The sequence below is a fragment of the Sciurus carolinensis genome, chromosome 8 (genome assembly GCF_902686445.1).
Source record: "Sciurus carolinensis chromosome 8, mSciCar1.2, whole genome shotgun sequence".
NCBI classification, from domain to species: domain Eukaryota; kingdom Metazoa; phylum Chordata; class Mammalia; order Rodentia; family Sciuridae; genus Sciurus; species Sciurus carolinensis.
The window spans coordinates 28,614,977-28,634,130 of NC_062220.1; the positions used below are offsets into that span (position 1 = coordinate 28,614,977).

Genomic DNA, 19,154 nt, shown 5'->3' on the forward strand with positions numbered 1-19,154 from the left:
TATATAATATACACAATATGCAGAGAGAGAGAGAGTGAGAGAGAGCGAGCTTGCCATATTGCCTGGCATATAGTAATCCCTCAATAAATGTTGACTATTAATTGAAGATCTAGGAATAAAGTAATTTGTTAACAGAAATAGTATATCTTCAGTTGGTTTTCTTTCTGAGTAGTAGTAGAATGCTTTGTTCAACTTCTGTAAATTGGAATATTGACAAGTATTAGTTACAAAACATGACAAAAATAATCAATTATTAATAATAGTTAACTTCCCTTTATAGACTTAATTTCTACCCTTTGGTTAAACTTGAATCTTTTCTAGAAATTTAATTTGAGATCTGCACTGCCTGACATTTTGAATTACAAGGATGTGTCTGAAATTTATAAATACTTTTGTTTTTACCACTTTTCTAAAATGTGAATATTTAAAATAATGCTCAGCAAGACTCTAGGACTATCTTAATACTGACTGTTCACCTGTGCCAAGTTTAAATGTCAGTTTCCCTTTTTTCTGGAAAATGTCATGTATGTCATTAATTCTGCCTTTACCATGATGAGTCATTACCTATTTAGGGAATGTGAACTCTTCACTAGCAAATAGAGGCATAAAATTTTGCATTAGCTAATATGATAATATCAGTTTATAAAATTATAAACTGATACAAGGAAATCAATAAAGTAAACTTCATGGGAGGAAGGACCATGTCTCACTCATTTAGTACTCTCACTGAACTTTGTTTATATGTGACATAAAGTAAAGTGTGAATCTGCTATTCACTTTGCTTATGTACAAAATTTTTAAAAAGACACTGGGGTCTGGAAAAGAGTAAAGAATAAGCTAAGCTATTATCACTACTGAAGTACAAAATATTAACCATAACCAAGAATTTAATGTTGTAGGATAATGGAGGGAAATCCCGAAGGACATTTACATTTTAGGCAGATTTGTGCAAACTGCAAGGGAAGCTATTTTCTTATAATAGGTTTGTCAGGTGATTCAACTGTTGCATAGCATCTACTTTATTCCACCCCTTTTACTGAATTAAGAAGATCATGCCTACATTCTTATTTACCACTTTGGGTGTGTGTATGCATACACACATATATATGTATGCATTCATATATATATATATATATATATATATATATATTTATAGTTTTTGCTTTCAAGGAAGCTCTTGCTCTGTAGAAATATTTTTTCCTTCCTTCCCTTCTTGTTTGCTCTCTTCCCTCTCTTCCTTGAGCACATGGTGAGTCTCTTTGGTTTACACTTGCCAAAAGTCACAGGTGTAGTACTTCCAAAGGAGAAAACATGGGTCAAGTGAAAGTTAGGAACATGGACTTAGCCTGCTGTTGGTAAAGATGCATATTTCATTCAGGTAATAGAGTTGTTTAGGTGAGATCACATGGAAGAGATTTCAGGCTTTACAGCTAAGATGATGAACTGAGGAATGCCCTCTCTTGCATAAACCTATATCAGATCCTCAGCTATCCTGTTTACACCGATTTTTGAGCATACAGACAACACTCCCAGTTGGGCATCCTCTGAGGTTGTTTCTCTCTTGGCTGTCCAATCCCACACAAACTCTGAACCTAGCATGGTCACTTCTGGGGAGTGGTGATAAGGAAGGAATGTGTGCATTTTATCCCAGTTTCTGGATGTACATGGGAGATCAGAATTGGAGTACATATGTGTGACTAACCAAAGCTACTGCTTTCATGGTCTCAATAAAGTTTCTTTGTAAAATTGATTAGAATCTACAGTACTTTTGAGAAAGGAGAATCTATTCAGTTTTGCGCAAAGGACTACAAAGCTAGTGATGACCCTGTAAAGACTCCTACATCAGTGTTTACCAAAATGGGCCTACATCAGTGTTTACCAAAATATTACCTAGAGTCTTCAATCTATGAACTCATCTTTTGAAGGTTGGCATTCCCCTGGTGATGGTGGTGATGCTGTGTTAAAACTTTTCAATTTTAAAATTTAAATTAAACCTAATTTTTAAAAAATCAAAATCCCAGTACTCCCCACCTGCCCCTAATTACTGCATCCTTCATCTTAGTACTCCAAGGACTGGACTTTGTTCATCTTGGCTAACACTGAAATTCAATATATATATGCCATGAATTCGCAGTTTTGCTCTTGCATTATACCCCCAGTGTACAAAATGGTTCATTTCAAAGCATTTAAAGTGAGAAGAGTAATGTAGAGTTGCTGCAGCATAAAATGACATAAATACAAGTAGTAAATAGTTCTCTGGTACAAAATGAAATGCAAGTTTTTTTATTCTGTTACAAGTGAATCAGCCACATGATTTATAAAGGCTGCCAAGAAACAAAAATGTGAAAGGACTAAGTTTAATGATGTGTACGATGAGTTATGCCGGATTTTGTTAGAATAGTGATCTCTGCCCTTATGTTTTATCTGTCATAAAATATTAAGGAACTTAAAACCTTCAAACTATTGGTGTTTTATTCAAAGTATGATCTTTCTGGCAAATGAGACATGCATTTCACTATGAAATTGGTTACTTGTATCACTGTTGTAGAAAAAGGGACCAAAACTACGGAGGTATTATTCAGTCTTAGTTATAACACAGCTCAGGTGGCAGCATGGTAACGTGTGTGTGCAGTGCAGTTGCAAAGGTAACAACCGGTGTAGTACTTAAAAAAGCACTGGAAGCTCTTACCAAAAATCCTCTATTAAAGTGTATCTGTTGAATGTGAGACAATATTAGTGATATGGTGTATGGGAGAACAGTGACTGAATTATATATAGAGGAATTTGTTTTCTGATAAAATTTTTAATGTACATAATAGAAATTAGGTGAGTTACAAATATAAAAGTGATAAGTATTTTTATCCTTAAAAACTAATAATGCTCTAAAATTAATTTTCTCTTTGAAATTACTACTGTATCCTAGTTCCTTTAGCTTTTTTTTTTTTTCATTCCCAAACCATTGCATATTTGGATAAATTTTCTTATTATTTTCCTATATTGACAGGTGGTTTTCTTTCCCCGTCTCTGTCTTTTATGCTAACTAATTTATTCTGATATCTGTTTCAACTTTCACCTTGCAGTAGGTCAAGATACGCTTCTTTTTCAGACTTGATCTATAATTTCCAAAGCTCTAGATTTCTGGTAAGAGTACTGACCGATGCTTTTTAGCTTTACATTTGCTTCCCACCCACCCAAGTTGAGCTCTTGCTATGCTTGTTTCTACCTAGGATTTACTTACCAGTTGAGAAATTTTTTTTTTTTGGGGGGGGTACTGGGGATTGAATTGAACCCAGAGCACTCAACCACTGAGCTACATTCCCAGCCTTTTTTTGTATTTTATTTAGAGACAGGGTCTCACTGAGTTGTTTAGGGCCTCACCAAGTTGCCGAGGCTGGCTTTGAACTCGTGATCCTCTTGCCTCAGCCACCTGAGTCTGTAGGATATAGGCATGGGAGAGAAATGATTTTTAAATTATGACTATGTAGTGTAATTTATCAAGTAATTAGTATTATCAGGAGGAAAATGCTTTTAAATTATTGAAATCCTTTTACTCTGGAAAATGTTATTCCTTCTGGATATTTATTATTCACTTTTTCCTTATCAGAGCTTTGATTTTAAATAATATGCTTATCTTTCATTCCTTGTTCTTTGGTTTTTCTCATTGTTATTGCTCTTCAGTACCCATACTCCTCCCATCTCTGTCAGGTATATCTTTACTTCTCTGTTGTCAAAACTATTTTCTATGAATTGTTCATTTTTTAAATACACTTACTGTAAAAATCTAAGTTTTTAAAAAATTGGGGGGCCAGGGATATAGCTCAGTGGTAGAATGATTCCCTAGCATGGATGAGGCCATGGGTTTGATCCCCAGCACTGTGCTCATATATAGCATCTTTATGTAGTTACAATATGCCTTCATAATATTTGGTGCAAATATAGTCTTTTTATTCTAAATTTACATATGCTTACCTTATGAATAATTCTTTGTTTATTTGGGTAAGTTCACCAACTTTATGATTTCTAAACTTTGAAGTTATAAAAGAAGTTACTACCTTTCCAGAAAAATTGAGTCTTTATTTTTGTTTTACTAAAGTAATTTTTAAGAGAGTACTTTTTGTGGAACACTTTTACAGATTAATTTGGCAGGGCATATTGAGAACCAAGAAAATGTCTTTGTTTTTCATCTTTTTAAAAAAAAAAAAGTTGAAGAATAAAGTTTTTTTTTTTTTTGGCATTTTGAAGTAAGCATGTTCTTATTTAGTCAAATGCTTTGAAATACTAAGTTAGGTTAAATATTTTTGTGTTTTCCAGATTATTGTTCAGTGGTAACAATTGTGGACCAGACAAATGTAAAGTTAACTTGCCTGTTTTTTAGTGGAAACTATGAAGCCCTTCCAATAATTTATAAAATTGGAGACATTGTTCGCTTTCACAGGCTTAAGGTATAATTCATACTTTCTATAACTTAACATTCTTTTGAAGACAACTCTGTTGTTCACTGAAGCTTGTTAGCACCATTTATATAGTTGCTTTGTTAGAGCATGACATCAGGTATTTCAGAAGATAAGAAGAAAAGTAATAGTTTCCAACTTCAAGTAATTTATAGCAGGATACCACTTCATTTAAATAAGTTTCCTGTTCTTCCTCAGAAATGTATCAGATGCTCTGATCTACACTAAGCTTATTCTGTGTTCTTACTTCCAAATATAGATTAATGCTATGAAGTCTTTCCATGTTGCATTTGATAGAGGATAGGAGTAAACAATCTCAAAAGTTCTTTTTTAATTTATTTACTTAATTTTTAAGACAGGGCTCTTGCTATGTTGCCCAGGCTAGCCTCAAACTCCTAGGCTTAGGCAGTCCTTTTTTTCAACCTCCTCATAGCTGGGATTGTAGGCATATGCCACCAGGCCTGGGTCAATGCTATGATTTCTAACATGATACCAGTTTTATCTATGTTTTTTCTTTATATTCCCTTTATAATATAGTTAGACACTGAATGGTTTTGGTTTTCTGTTTTAAATGTCTGGCCTGTGCTTGTTGTTTCATCCATATTGCTTACATGTTTTGGTTATTTTCATTGCTAATGCATCACAATTTATATATTCATTCTGTTGTTTTTAAACACTTAGGTAATTTCCAGATTGTGGATATTATAAATATTGTAATGAACTATCTAGTACATCTTTTAGTGAATATGAATATATATTCAAGTACATACCCATATACACACATATATTTTAGTTATGTATATACTAGCAAGTGTGGTTGCTGGGTCCTTAAGATGTACTTATGTTCACCTTAAGTTTTTCAAAGTGATTGCTACCACTTTACATTCCCACTAACAATATAGGAAAATTCTAGTTGTTCTGTTTTTCACAAACACTTGGTATTTTCCATTTTTAATGTACTTGGGTTTATATTAGTATCTCATGGTTTTAACTTGAATTTTTGTGAATATTTGTGAAGTTGAGAACATTTCAAATTTATTTATCTACCAAAGTATAAAATAACCATTTTTTAAGTATTTTGTTTCTTTTTTATGGGATTTTTGTTCCCCTTTCTTATTTGTGGAAGTTCTTTGTGTATTTAGGCTACAGATCTTTTTAGTCAAATATATGGATTGTGAGTACCTTTTCCCTCTGAACAAAGGTGAAGCAACTGTTTTCACACATTGGACAATGGATATCTATAATCAAACAGTGATAAGAGACTTAGAAGATGAGCCACATTATAACCACATTTCTATGTGGGTACAGTTTCTCAGCAATTGCACAGAAAGCTGAAATATAAACTGTTATCCTGCTAAACTAAGGAAACTATGATCAAAATTCAAGACAGTGAAAAACCTACTTAGTGATAAATAACCTTGATAATATATCTCTTTTACACCTTGGACATTCAGCTGAGAAAACATAAAGCCCTTCCTTACAAAGGGCAACATCCTAGAATAAGGCCTACTCCATACATATTCTGTCAAAACCTGTAAGAAGATCTACAAAGAAGACATGTTGCAGGTCAGTCCCACCAAGATAGAAGGACTTTGGAAAACACCATGAGGTTTACATAGATTCTCCTTAAGAAAGCATAAAATCAGGTCATCCTGGATTTAATGTGTTTCGCCATCAGATAAGTAAGCATAAAGAGGATAACATAATTCAGATTCTTAGAGTATACCAAAGGACAAAAAAATACTAAAAAAGAATATATGAAAATATTAACCTGAGCCAAGCTAGGGGAGGGGAAGGAGACATTCCAAACCAATTTCCTTTGTCCCAGATGCCACATGTTGGATTTATTGAATTTAAACTTTAGATACTTATATAATATATAAAACGGGTGATATTCAGATATTCAGACCTTAGGGGAGCACTACCAATTGGAAAGTAAATAGGAAGTTAGAAATGAAAAATAAATTTTAAAATAATAAATATGGGGGGACAGATCCCACAAAAATAAGGGGAGAATAGTGGAAGAGATTAAGGGGATTGAGGGAAAGGGAAAGGAAGGAAACATGGAATGAATTGATGGAATTCATGCTGTGTACATATATGAATGTAGTACACAAAAAATTCATATTAACAAATGGATATGCTAAATATAACAATCTATGGTGTAAGTGTAAGAAAAATGAAATAATTGCCTATGTGTTTGAAAGATGAGTAAATATGAAGGACAGTGTTTTCTATTTCCTCCCATAATTTCATTAAAAGAAATGACTGGGCTGGGGTTATGGCTCAGGTAAAGTGCTTGTGTGAGGCACTGGGTTCAATCCTCAGCACCACATAAAAATAAATAAATAAAAATAAAGGTATTGTGTCCATCTGCAACTAAAAAAACATTAAAGATAATTTGACTAAAGCAAAAGCAATACTATTATAAGATAAGGTTAATAAGATATGGAGAAACTAAGACAATAGTAACACGAAGGCTTCATGAAATGATTTATACAGAATTATGCCACTGAAAAGTTACAGCATTCATGAACTAGGAAGTGGAATACGGAAAGTAGGAAGAATGTATACTGTTGACTCCAAATACACTTAGAGAAGCTAAGGATTCATTTATAGATAAGAATAAGCAAGTGGAACACTAGTAAGTGTTCCAAAAGAAGCCAAAAAAAGAATAACAGAAGCAATTTTTATAAAGCAAACAGTGAAGAGCAAAAGGAAAACAAGATAACAAAGTACAACCATAGTGATAATTGCATATATGTAAGTGGAGTGAACTGTATATGTACAAGGAGAGGATCAACTGAATAAAAATTCAAAAACTAAATATATATGACCTACAAAACATACTTAAAATATGAAGACACAATTTAGTTGAAACTAAAACTAGAAGAAAAAATACACCAAGCAAACAGGGGACATACAGAAAATGAAATAACCATTAGCATTAGACATATAGTACTAAAAAAGATTTTTAAAAAGGGAAAAGGAGCATTTCATAAGGACCAAAGTATCACTTCATGAAGAAGATACAACAATTATGTGGGTAGTAGATGAGTACCAAAATTCATAACGCAAAAACACTCATGGCTTGTCAGTGAGTAAACTAGCCTCAGATCCATTTATTCATAGCACACACTCATCTTCTCATTATTCCTGTTTTCCCTCTAACACTCATTAATAACTGTCACTTGTCCCCTTTTCCTTGTATAAGTTATTCCTTAATAAATGAGTGTAAAAATGAAATCTTGATAGTCAATGACTACCTCTTTTAAAATATAAATACATTTTGTATAGTGTTTCAAAATTTTATGGTACTTGTGTATATTGATATAATACCAGTTGATTTTACATTTCAAGTTAATTTAATGAAAAATAGTAAAGAACTGCATATTTCTGTTAATTATGCTGGAAAATTTATGATCACTCAAATTTCTTTGATTCCTGAGTTATGGGTTAATAAACTATTTTGTTAGTATCTGTTTCTACTTTGCCCTACTTTCTTAGATTCAGGTATATAAAAATGAGCCTCAGGGTATCACCAGCTCTGGGTTTGCATCTTTGACATTTGAGGGAACCTTGGGAGCTCCTGTCATACCTCGTACTTCAAGCAAATGTTTTAACTTCACTGCTGAGGACCACAAAATGGTAGAAGCACTACGAGTATGGGCATCTACACATATTTCACCTTCTTCAACCTTAGTACAGTTGTGTGATGTTCAACCAATGCAGTATTTTGACCTCACTTGTCAGCTTGTGGGGAAAGCAGAAGTGGATGGAGCTTCATTTCTTCTAAAGGTACTTTTAAATACTTTAAATGATAAATTAGTGCTACATATGAAGAACTTTTAGCATTCTTATGGAATAAGTTTTCATACTGTTTATTCTACTAAGAAGTTAAAATTGAACTTTTTTGATAAGCCCAAGTATCTTTTTACTTTCCTTCCAGAGAAAAATACTTTTATCAGATCTGTATTTTAAGTATAGTGTGATTAATGGTGTGTTTGTTTATTATTTTAGTAGTAATAGACTTGTTTTCCACTGCTATTTTTGGGGGGTGGGGAGGACCCAGGGATTGAACCCAGGGTCACTTGACCACTGAACCACATCCCCAGCCCTATTTTGTATTTTATTTGGAGGCAGGATCTCTCTTAATTGCTTAGCACCTTACTTTTTGCTGAGGCTGACTTTGAACTCATGATCCTCCTGCCTTAGCCTCCCGAACTGCTGGGATTACAGGTGTTCACCACCTGTACCTTATATATGCACTTTATATATGGAGATTTCTGCTTCCTTGTCAGGTCGTCTATTTTGTCACTCATTTACTTTCTTGGTCGATTGATAATGGGTTTTCTTTTTATGTTTTTCACTGACTGCCTCCTGGGTAGGTCATGGATAACTCTGAAATGTTTCTTGTTACTGTTGTGTTGTTTATAAATCATTCAGAGGAAAAAAAAGTAACATAAGACCCATCTAATCTTAATTTTATCACTATCCCAGATTAGCTCATGAGTAACTTTTGGAGGGATTACCTGATACTTTTCTTTCTAGGCCATTTGAACAACATTGCCTTAGCCTTTTTTTTTTTTTTTTTTTTTTTGCATATTTCTCTGACCTCTGGAATTACAGGACAAGGAACTGAATGGAGTGTTGTGTCATTTGGAGAAGTCTTAGTATTATTATCATTAAACCTTGCCCATTGTTTTAGTGAGCTTTGTTTTATTGCTGTGACCAAAAGATCTGACAAGAACCAACCTAAAGGAGGAAAAGTTTATTTGGAGCTCATGGTTTCAGAGGTGTCAGTCCATAGATGACTGACTCCATTGTCCTGGGCCCAGCAGTTGGCAGTTTGTGGACTGAGACTTTTGAAGCCAGGAGCCCCAAATAAACTTTTCCTCCTGTAAGCTGTTCTTGTCAGGTATTTTGGTCACGATGATAAAAAGCTGACTAAAATACCCATATTAAGGAACAGTGAAGAACAGAAATTATTGAATAAAATATGGAAGTTTAGAAATTGAAAATAGAATCTGTATATACACATAGAATACTATGTAAAAGTAAATGCATACTGTAAGGAAGGTTGGTGAAGTCAATTGTGACAAAGCTGAAGCTAAAGCAACATAAAATCATCCAAAGTTAGAAGTCATGCTCTCTGGCCAAAGTGACACCTTTAGCCAGTGAACATTTTGTAATCATTGAATATTTTCAATCTACTTTTGATTAGAGAGCATATTTTGACTTCTGTCATGTTAGAAAATTCTTAAATTTTGCATTAAAATCTGCCACCCTTTGGCTGACATAGTTGAATCTACTTTTTTTCTCTAAAGAAATGGTGTATGCTTGCATCTTACTCTGATAACTTTTTCAGATGAGAAAAGCTTTCAAGTAACTCTTAAAATACGACATTAAAAAGTGAATGTAAGAAATTAAATTAGTAAGTCTTGGACAATTTTAATATAAACCTAGAAGTCTTTGTGTACCATTTGACACTACAATTTTATTTTCATGTATTTGTTTTAAAGAACTAACTTTTAAATATGTACAAAGGAAATTTAAAAGAATATTTATCTTTCTTATAGTACCAAGACTTAGAGGAAGATTCACCAACAGTAGAGAATTGTATGAACTATTTATGTGTGATAGAATGTTCTGACTATAAAATAGCATTCTAGACGTGCACTTGTTCAGATAGAATGTCTTGATTGTCTATATAGTAATATTGTTTCATTTATTTATATAAGTGTACATAAACATAGCAAAATTTTATTAGAAAGCATATAAAACTTTCCGATATTTTATTGTTAACTCTAGAAGGTAGAGTTATAAGTGATTTTTTTTCTGATGTTGGATTTTCTTGTGTATCAGGAAAAGTTTATTAAATTATTTTTCAAAACCAGGAGGAGGCAGACATTACTATAAATGATATCTGGTCAGCATGCAATGTAATATTATTCCTTTTCTTAACCTGGGCATGATATTATTATTGGTCCCTTTTTTAGTAGTTATCATGTACTTGATTTAATTTATTCAGTAACCATGGTTTTTCCAATGATGTACAATAAAGGCATAAATTAATGAGTCTGTAGTCATTACATCCCACCTTTTTTCTATTATTCTGTTTATACAGCTTGTCTTCTGTATACTTTTAAATTAAATTTTCTTTAGTATATTCTGTTTCCTCAGTGTCCACAGTATGTTGGTATAACCTCATCTTTATAGTGTTTTTAGTTTGTTTTTTATGTATTTATTTATTTATTTTTTGGTTTCAGGGATTGAATCCATGAGGGCTTAGCCACTGAGCCATGTCCCCAGCCCTTTTTTTTTTTAATTTAAATTTCTTACAGGCTGCATTTTGATTCATTGTACACAGTCTCATTAGGTTGCTTAGGGCCTCGCTAAGTTGTTGAAGCTGACCTTGAACTCATGATCCTCCTACCTCACCTTCCCAAGCTGCTGGGATTACAGGCATGTGCCTGTGTCCAGCTCTTTTATTTATTTATTTATTTATTTTTTATAAATAACCAGAAGTCATGCGTAGCCAGAGCTGATGGATCATTGTCTAATCTCTAGTGTGGTTTGGAAAACAAAAAATACTGTGAATCAGGAAATCATCATATTAAAGGGATTACTATTCATATTTGTAATATTTACTTCTTTGTATGGAAGCATCATAAGAATGCTGTGTAACTTAAAATGAGATGAAATCTTACATAAATAATTGTATTAATGTGGATGTGAACCACAATCTTTGATCAAATATCATCAAACAGAATCATCAGTAGAGTAAAAGGATAATATACTATTATCCAGCATAATTTATTTTTATAATTCACATTTTTTAATGACAGGAAAATATAGTAATCTCCATGAGTATTAAAAATTGTATGTTCATCTCCATGAACATTAACATTATTATGAAAACATTTAGCAAGATAATATTAGAAATATGCCTCCTTAACTTGTTAAACATGAAATACTTACTGATGAAATTGTAGAGTAAGAAACAAGTCCAAATTATCTGCTGCCTTCCTAATTTGTAATATTGCTCAGGAAGTCTCATGAATTCAATAAGATATGAAATGAAAGGTTTAATTCTTAATGAAAAAGGAAAAATCCATATTAATATTTCTAAGACATAAATAAAGAATAGCTTTTTCTTAATTATTTTCACTATTTCTAGAGTATGTGGTACTTTTGCAAATTTTTTTTCTCAAATTATCACAACTCCTCTAAAAAAATTGCACATGAGTGAATCCATGGTTTTCAAGGGTTAGCTCTATGTGTGTATTATTTTTCAAGCAATTAAAACTAAAGCATAAAAGCAGTTTTGTGACTTTTCACCCTCACACCCCATTCCCAGAGACTCTTAGATTGATCTCTAAAGCCCAAATTGTTAAAGGCAAAAGCAGTACAACAAAAATTAACAAAGTCTGGATAGAGAAAAATGTTTTTGATATAAAATGTTACTGATTTTGACCTGATTGTTACTTTAATCTTCCTACTGTACAGGCATTATTCATTACTGTGCCCTGATACTGATCTGTCACTGATCTGACTTTTTCTGTAATAATCTGGTGCTTTGGGTTGTAGGTGTCATGCTTCCTATGTCTGGTCCTATGTTTTGAATTCCTATTGAATTCAAAATTTGAATTCAATAACTAGTATCACACTCACACACACACACACACACACACACACACACACAAAGAGAGAGATAGAGAAAAAATTTAGTGTTTTCAAATAGCCTATCCTTGTCCATCCACACTTTTTCTAACATTCCCACGCCATACCAACTGCCCTTCATCATACTCATTTGTAGCACAGCATAGCATCTCTTAAAATCCAAGCACAACATAGATTGGCTCATTTGTTATGGAAGGTGGAATGCATACCCATCCTGCACCCATATCCTGGCACCTTTAGATAGCTTACATAGCAGTCCAGCATGACTTTTCTTTTCTAGTTGCTATTATTTTCATTTATTAATATTTTTAAATCTATTGTAAATATAACATTCACATCTGTATTTTTTAAAAGGATATTCAAAATCAGAACAAAATGGAATAAATTGGCAAAAGTCAGAATACATTTCTAATGTTAGTTTAGAAAAAAATTTAAGAGAGTAAGCATAGGTACTCAAAAAGGTTCAATGTGAGATAACTGCTATATTATTATTTAAAATAACAAAATTTGAAACCCCCCAACTGACTAAAGAAGGTTAGTAAATTTGTGTCCATCGATATCAAAATATTATGAATATACTGTAAACCACATTTTAGGATAATATTTAAATTGCTGAAATTAAAGTACTTAATCATAAAGTATAGAGAAAAAAACAATATGTTTTAGTCAGCTCTTTCACTGCTGTGACTAACAGATTTGACAGGAACAATTATAAAGGAGGAATAGTTTATTTGGGGATTCCCAGTTTCAGAGGTTTCAATCTACACACAGCCAACTCCATTCCTTGTGGCTCAAGGTGAGGCACAACATCATGGCGGAAGAGTGGTGGAGGGAAGCAGCTCACATGATGATCAGAAAGCAGAGAGACTCCTATTGCCAGATACAAAATATATACCACAGAGCATGCCCCCCATGACCCACCTCTTCCAACCACACCCTTCCCTCCTTCAGTTCCTACTCTGTTAGTCCGATCAGGGGATTCAGTGGTTTAAAATCTCATAACCCAATCATTTCTCTTTTAAACCTTCTTGAATTATCTCACACATGAGCTTTTGGGAGACACCATATCCAAACCATAAGTTTATATAAAGTCAATTTATTTAAAAGTTTTAAATATATATATATATATGCACACACACAAATACAAACGAGAAAAATAAAATAGAACAGCATATTAATATTTTGTTTAGGCTCATCAGAGTGAATTTTTTTTCTTTATGTTTTTTACATTACCCATAGTTTATCTTTAGTGATTTTATAATCAAAAGATAATATATCATTTAAAGTATTACAGATATTTAAATGCATACATTTAATTATTTAAGTACTGTTACCACAAAGTAAAACTCTTACATCAGTATTTTTTCATAAATATCATTAAACATTGCTTTACCCTTCCCTTGGCAGGTATGGGATGGCACCAGGACACCATTCCCATCTTGGAGAGTTTTAATACAAGACCTTGTTCTTGAAGGTGATTTAACTCATATTCATCGACTGCAGAATCTGACAATAGACATTTTAGTTTATGATAACCATGTTCGAGTGGCAAGATCCCTGAAGGTGATGTTGAGTGGCATAAAACTTTTGCTACTTTATGTTTTCATAATCCTTTTTTATTTTGATGATTTTTTGTAACATAAATGTTAGTGATAAATGATTATAGGTTAGAGGTGAAGTCTAGAAATTAACTTCAAATTTACATTTTTCTTGAATTTTTAAGTTGCAAAATGTGTACCTAAAATTAAATAAATTAAAAGATATAATAGACTATTTTTTAAAATTAATCTCTCCTGGTATCTTGTAAAGAAATATTCAGTCAAATGACAAAGGACTTGTAGAATACTGTTAATAACAAATTTGAAGCTTGTTAACTGGTTCAATTTAAGAAAGTGTTAAATCACCTCCAACGTAATAATTTAAGTGTATATGTTTGTATATATTGTAGAATTTGTAGAATTTGTTTACTGTTTTTGAGAATTTGCTTATAGTTTTCAGGGGAAAATGCACTGTTTAGATATGGCAGTTCCCATTAAATTAGAAATACAAATTGCAGGGAATATTTTTCTTTATTTTATCATATCTTAATGGTTTCATAAATTATAATGATAGCATTTGCTAAGTACTTCATTTGTATCTGGTATTATCCTATGCTATAGGTGCTATCACCATCCCATTTTATAAATGAAACAGTGAGGTTTTCAGAGGTTAAGTGAACTTTGCAAACAGCTGTTTGATGATACCAGTGATTGAATCCACAGAGTCTGTTTCCAGAGCTAATCCTTTTAAGCACTAAAAGGAAATGACCTTTATTACAGATGTCTTCTAGCCTACTTATGGAAGTTAAAAGAAAATAATAAAAGGGCAGATGTGCATTTTTTTGCTCAGTTTCCTTTCATAAAAATGTGAGAATACATTTCCACTCTCACGTTGTTTTTCAAATAAACTCACCCAACTCAAACAATAAAATTGGGTTAAAATTAGGGCCCAGGAGGTAATAAATGCACTTTCTTATCCTTTAGAAGTGTTTGTGTTTGTGTGTACATGTGTATACCAGACATATTAGAAAAAAAATGGACTGTTGAAGATATACCTTTGGTATTTTTCCTGTGAAAGATATTATCTGTACTAATTAGTTCATTTCAGAAGTAACAATGATGACAAATCCCAATTCTGAGGTTATTTTTTAATACTAAAAGAGTTCTCATGAATAAAAAGGATTTACATTTTGGAATCACCTCAGTTCCACATCATACACATGTACTATGACTATTGTAATTCCATTTTCTTTCCCTCTATAGTTTCATAAATTTATTTTCCTTACTTGTCCTGCTTTTTTTGTGTAAGTCCTGAACTTAGTACAGTGCTTTCCATATAGTAAGGATGAAATAAAATCAGCTGGTTAATGAGTAGATGAGTGAATGAATGCTGTGAATTTTTTCTAGTTTTCTTCTTTATATCTTCTGTCTTATCTTGCCCACTAGATGGTGATGTGAGCACATATTCTAATTAAGAAAATATGTGGCATGTTGTTTCTCTCAAAATACTTAATAGTGTTACATATTTTTTCATTTGTTGGGCAGTATAAAAATGAAAATAATTATCTCTGCATTTAAGTACTATACCTTTAGACTGTTATTTAGTGCACTTTGATACTCAATATCTTCTTTTCTGACAACCTCTGTCAAATTCGTATTAATGTAGGAAATCTTTCATCATATGATTTTGATATAAATGAATATATATCAGCATTTCAAGACAACTGTGTAAGTTTGCATTTTTATATCAAAATGTTTGGAGTCAATTCTTTTTTTCTCCACATTTTTATTGGTGCATCATAGTTACACATAATGGTGGGATTCGTTGTCATGTTAGTTTATTCACACAATGTAACAGTATAATTTGGTCAATATTCCTCCCTAGCACTTGCCCCCTCCTTCTCCTCCTTCCACTGCCAGGTTGCTTTCCTCTCTGCTACTTATCTCCCTTTGCTTTTCATGTAATCATGCCCACACACCTTTCTTTTGCTTTTTCTTCTCTAGAGTCCACATATGAACCAGCCTAGTTGTCCATAAACAGATGAATGGATAAAGAAAATGTGGTATATTATACTCAATGGAGTTTTATTTAGCCATGAAGAAAAGTGAAATACTGTCATTTCAAGAAAATGGTTGGAACTTTAGATGATTATGTTAATAGATAGTGGTTTCTTAATAGCCATATTTGTTTTGCTTTTTTCAATGTTTCTGTATCGAAATAGATTTTTATAATAATTTTTAAATTTTTTTTTATTTTTAAATTTCTTCACATGCTTTTGAAATCTTACTACATTAGTGATAAGACTAAACAACATTCATTTTTTATACTAGAGCATCAGGCATATTTCATGATATATTTAGTCAGGTTTTAAAAGATACAATGCTACCTCCATAAGGAATTTCTGATAATAACCATTGTCATTTGTATAGTCTGTTCATATATGAATTCTAGTCTGGCCTTTAAATTTTGTTTAATAGTAAAATATAATACTAGAAAAGATAAACACCCATGTGCTCATCAGTTAAACTTTTTTCTAATTGTTTTGACATGTTTACTTCAGATACTTTTAGAATCAAACTCTATACATGGATTTTTTTTATCGCTGCTTGATCCTTTAAAAAATTTTTTTTTTTTACTTTGTATGCTTTTTTCTCTAGGGCAGGGCCCCCTCTTCATCTTCAGAATTGTCTTGATTATTCTCTTTCACATAAATTTTTGATTAGCTGTTCAACTTCTATGAAAGACACTAAGGATTTTGATTGAGATTGCACTGAATATTAAGATTAATTTGGAGGGAATTAGGTTTGCAATATCAGAGCTTTTTGCTTATGAACATAGGATCATTTTGGGCGTCAGGGGATTGAACTCAGGGGCACTGGGCCACTGAGCCACATTCCCGCCCTGTTTTATATTTTATAATAGAGACAGGGTCTCACTGAGTTGCTTAGCATCTCACTTTTACTAAAGCTCACTTTGAACTCACGATCCTCCTGCCTCAACATCTGGAGCCGCTAGGATTACAGGTGTGCTCCACCACACACTGGCTGAACATAGGCTCTTTCTCCATGTGTTTAGGCCTTCTTTCAAGTTCTTTATAGATTATAGACATGTACTATACTAGTGTAATTGATGTATAGATATATTTATGGATTTATCTACATATATAATTACAAAACAATAAACAATTCAAAACCAGTGAGCTGAAAATAGAAATTTGTGTATTTTCTTCCACTATTGCACTTTGGAGACCATGTAGGAAATGAATTTTCTCTTCTTTTTTTCTCTCTCTTCTTTTTTTTTTTTTTTTTGAGAATTAAAAACTAGTTTATTTTCAAAAAACAGTTGGAATGATTACAATATGAGACGACTCTGTTCTTAGCGAAAATATAATGCTCAAGATAAAATTACTTGTCCAGTTAATTGGGTAAAGAGAAGACTAAAACCAGAGTTTTTTCAAAACACTATCTTCTCTTTACTGAATATAGAACTTATTATATTCTGGTTACTTTATAAGAATTGAATCTCCAAAAACAATGGGGTAAATATCTGTATGTAAGAGATAATAGTAATAATATAAACTTGAAAATTAGATATTACTCAAGATTCTACTCAAAAGTTATATTTACCTATATAAATCATCCACAGGATTAAGCAGTCTCTGGATTAATTTTATATTTATAATTTTGAGTGGTAACAAAAATTACCTGGATAAGAAGTAGCTTCTTAGAAAAGTTGGGGTAAGAAAGATAGGCCATGCAAGTTCTAGCATTTAGCATACCCATAAGACTAATCACTAATAATCACCATCACTAAATACTCACTTCAAAATGTTTTCCTTCCTGTAATATATACCCCTCAGGATGGTCATGTGCAGGCAAGACAACAGAAGTTTAACTTAGTAACTATAGGCAACTGAGCTCCAGTAACTTAAACACTTCAAAGTAGTTAATATTATTTTTGTGTTATATTTTCATTTTGTAGAACATCATATTTATTTATGATTTAAGTGAAACATAAGATATTAGAATGTTCCAAAGCTAAGGACATGGCATTTTCTTGAAAAGTAAATAAAGAAACAACAACTATAAATCATACTAAAACCAAATATAATACCAGGACACGTATACAATAAAAAATATTTAAATCGCCTGAACCTTAACTCTTTTTAAAATAACCTAGTTCAAATATGGAGTATAGTTCAGTGGTACAGCACTTGTCTGGCACCCACACTCTACACACACACACAGACACACACAAAACAAAACATGAAATCCCAATTTCACTTTAACTGTTCCTTCCTTTTCTGAATTTTTCTTCTTATTATTATTGGTGGTACTGGGGTTTTCCTGATGCTCTTCATCCTATTCTCCAGCCATGATGTTTAAATAAGTAGAAGTCAGAGGAGAAAAGACTACCTTCCTTACTTCCTCCTTACAAACCAGTTATTGGATGGGAAAAAAAGAGCTTTGACAATGAAAGAGTAGATCTGGGATTGTAGATTTACTCCCTTACTTTCTTTCCCCTATTCCCCTCCCATCCAAGCTAAGGAGTAAGGAGGAGAAATGTAATAAAGTTACAGTCAGTGTTAGAAGATGATTTGCTATTTGTCTTTATTTATTTTTTGTATTCTCCCTTATGTGGCTTTTCTGTTTTATTTGATATCATCACTTTTAGACTGAATTTGTAGGAACAAAAAGAAAACCAGATGGAAAAAATAGGAAGGTAGCCTTACAGTCTTCTAGCAGTAGGAGTGCTGTTTTTATGCAAGTTAATTAAATTCCCAGCTTAAATTTATAAATTTTCATGAAAGTAAATCGTGATTCAGGTTGTGTTGCTTCTTTAAGTAGATTTCAATCTTTGATTAGCATTCAACATTTCTTCTTCAAGATCTTCCTTGAAAAAAAATATCAAGTTCTCTGTAATTGAGATACTTTCAGACTAAGTTTACAAAACATCTAAGATTAACCATAGAATAGTTAGTTCAAAATATGATCAGTCCTATATTTGAACTCATAGATTGTATTCCCAGAACTGGTGCATAAACACAAATGCTTTATTATAAAAATTGCCTTTCCATAAAACTTGTGGGATAGGGTAATGTTTATTATTTTGATATAGTTGCACTTTTTGTTTTTTCTACTTTGTCACAGTGAAAGTATTTAGTGATGATATTTTTAAACTAGTTAAAGCATGTTATTTTCAGAAATGTTAATCAAATAAAGGTCTTGAATTTTGTTTAGAGTGTTAGTTTCTTTACTGTATTTTATTGATGCCATCACTGGAAGAGGTCAGAGGAATTCCTATAGAGGAGGATCACTAACGCTGGAGAAATGAATTTAAAAGACACGTCAGTTAGATTCACAGATAGTGTTGTAATGTTTAAGAAAAACAAGATATATTCAAGGAAGAATGTGGGCCATCTCAGGAGCTAGAGAAGTACCCCTTGGTCTAGGGTATTAACATTTATTGAGGAATAGTAGG

At 32.3% G+C, this 19,154-nt stretch overlaps 1 protein-coding gene across 9 annotated transcripts in view; it reads left to right on the forward strand.

Annotated features, from left to right (window-relative positions):
* The window catches only part of Pot1 (protection of telomeres 1), a 114,859-nt gene that overhangs the window by 51,547 nt on the left and 44,158 nt on the right, over positions 1 to 19,154 (forward strand). For all 9 annotated transcript variants that reach the window (XR_007109870.1, XM_047561781.1, XM_047561783.1 and 6 more), the window contains 3 exons: positions 4,312 to 4,442; positions 7,959 to 8,249; positions 13,542 to 13,697. Coding sequence is in view for 8 of the 9 variants with exons in the window: in XM_047561781.1 (XP_047417737.1) it covers positions 4,312 to 4,442; positions 7,959 to 8,249; positions 13,542 to 13,697 (578 nt within the window). In the remaining variant the exon portion in view is untranslated. The remainder of the gene's footprint in view (positions 1 to 4,311; positions 4,443 to 7,958; positions 8,250 to 13,541; positions 13,698 to 19,154) is intronic.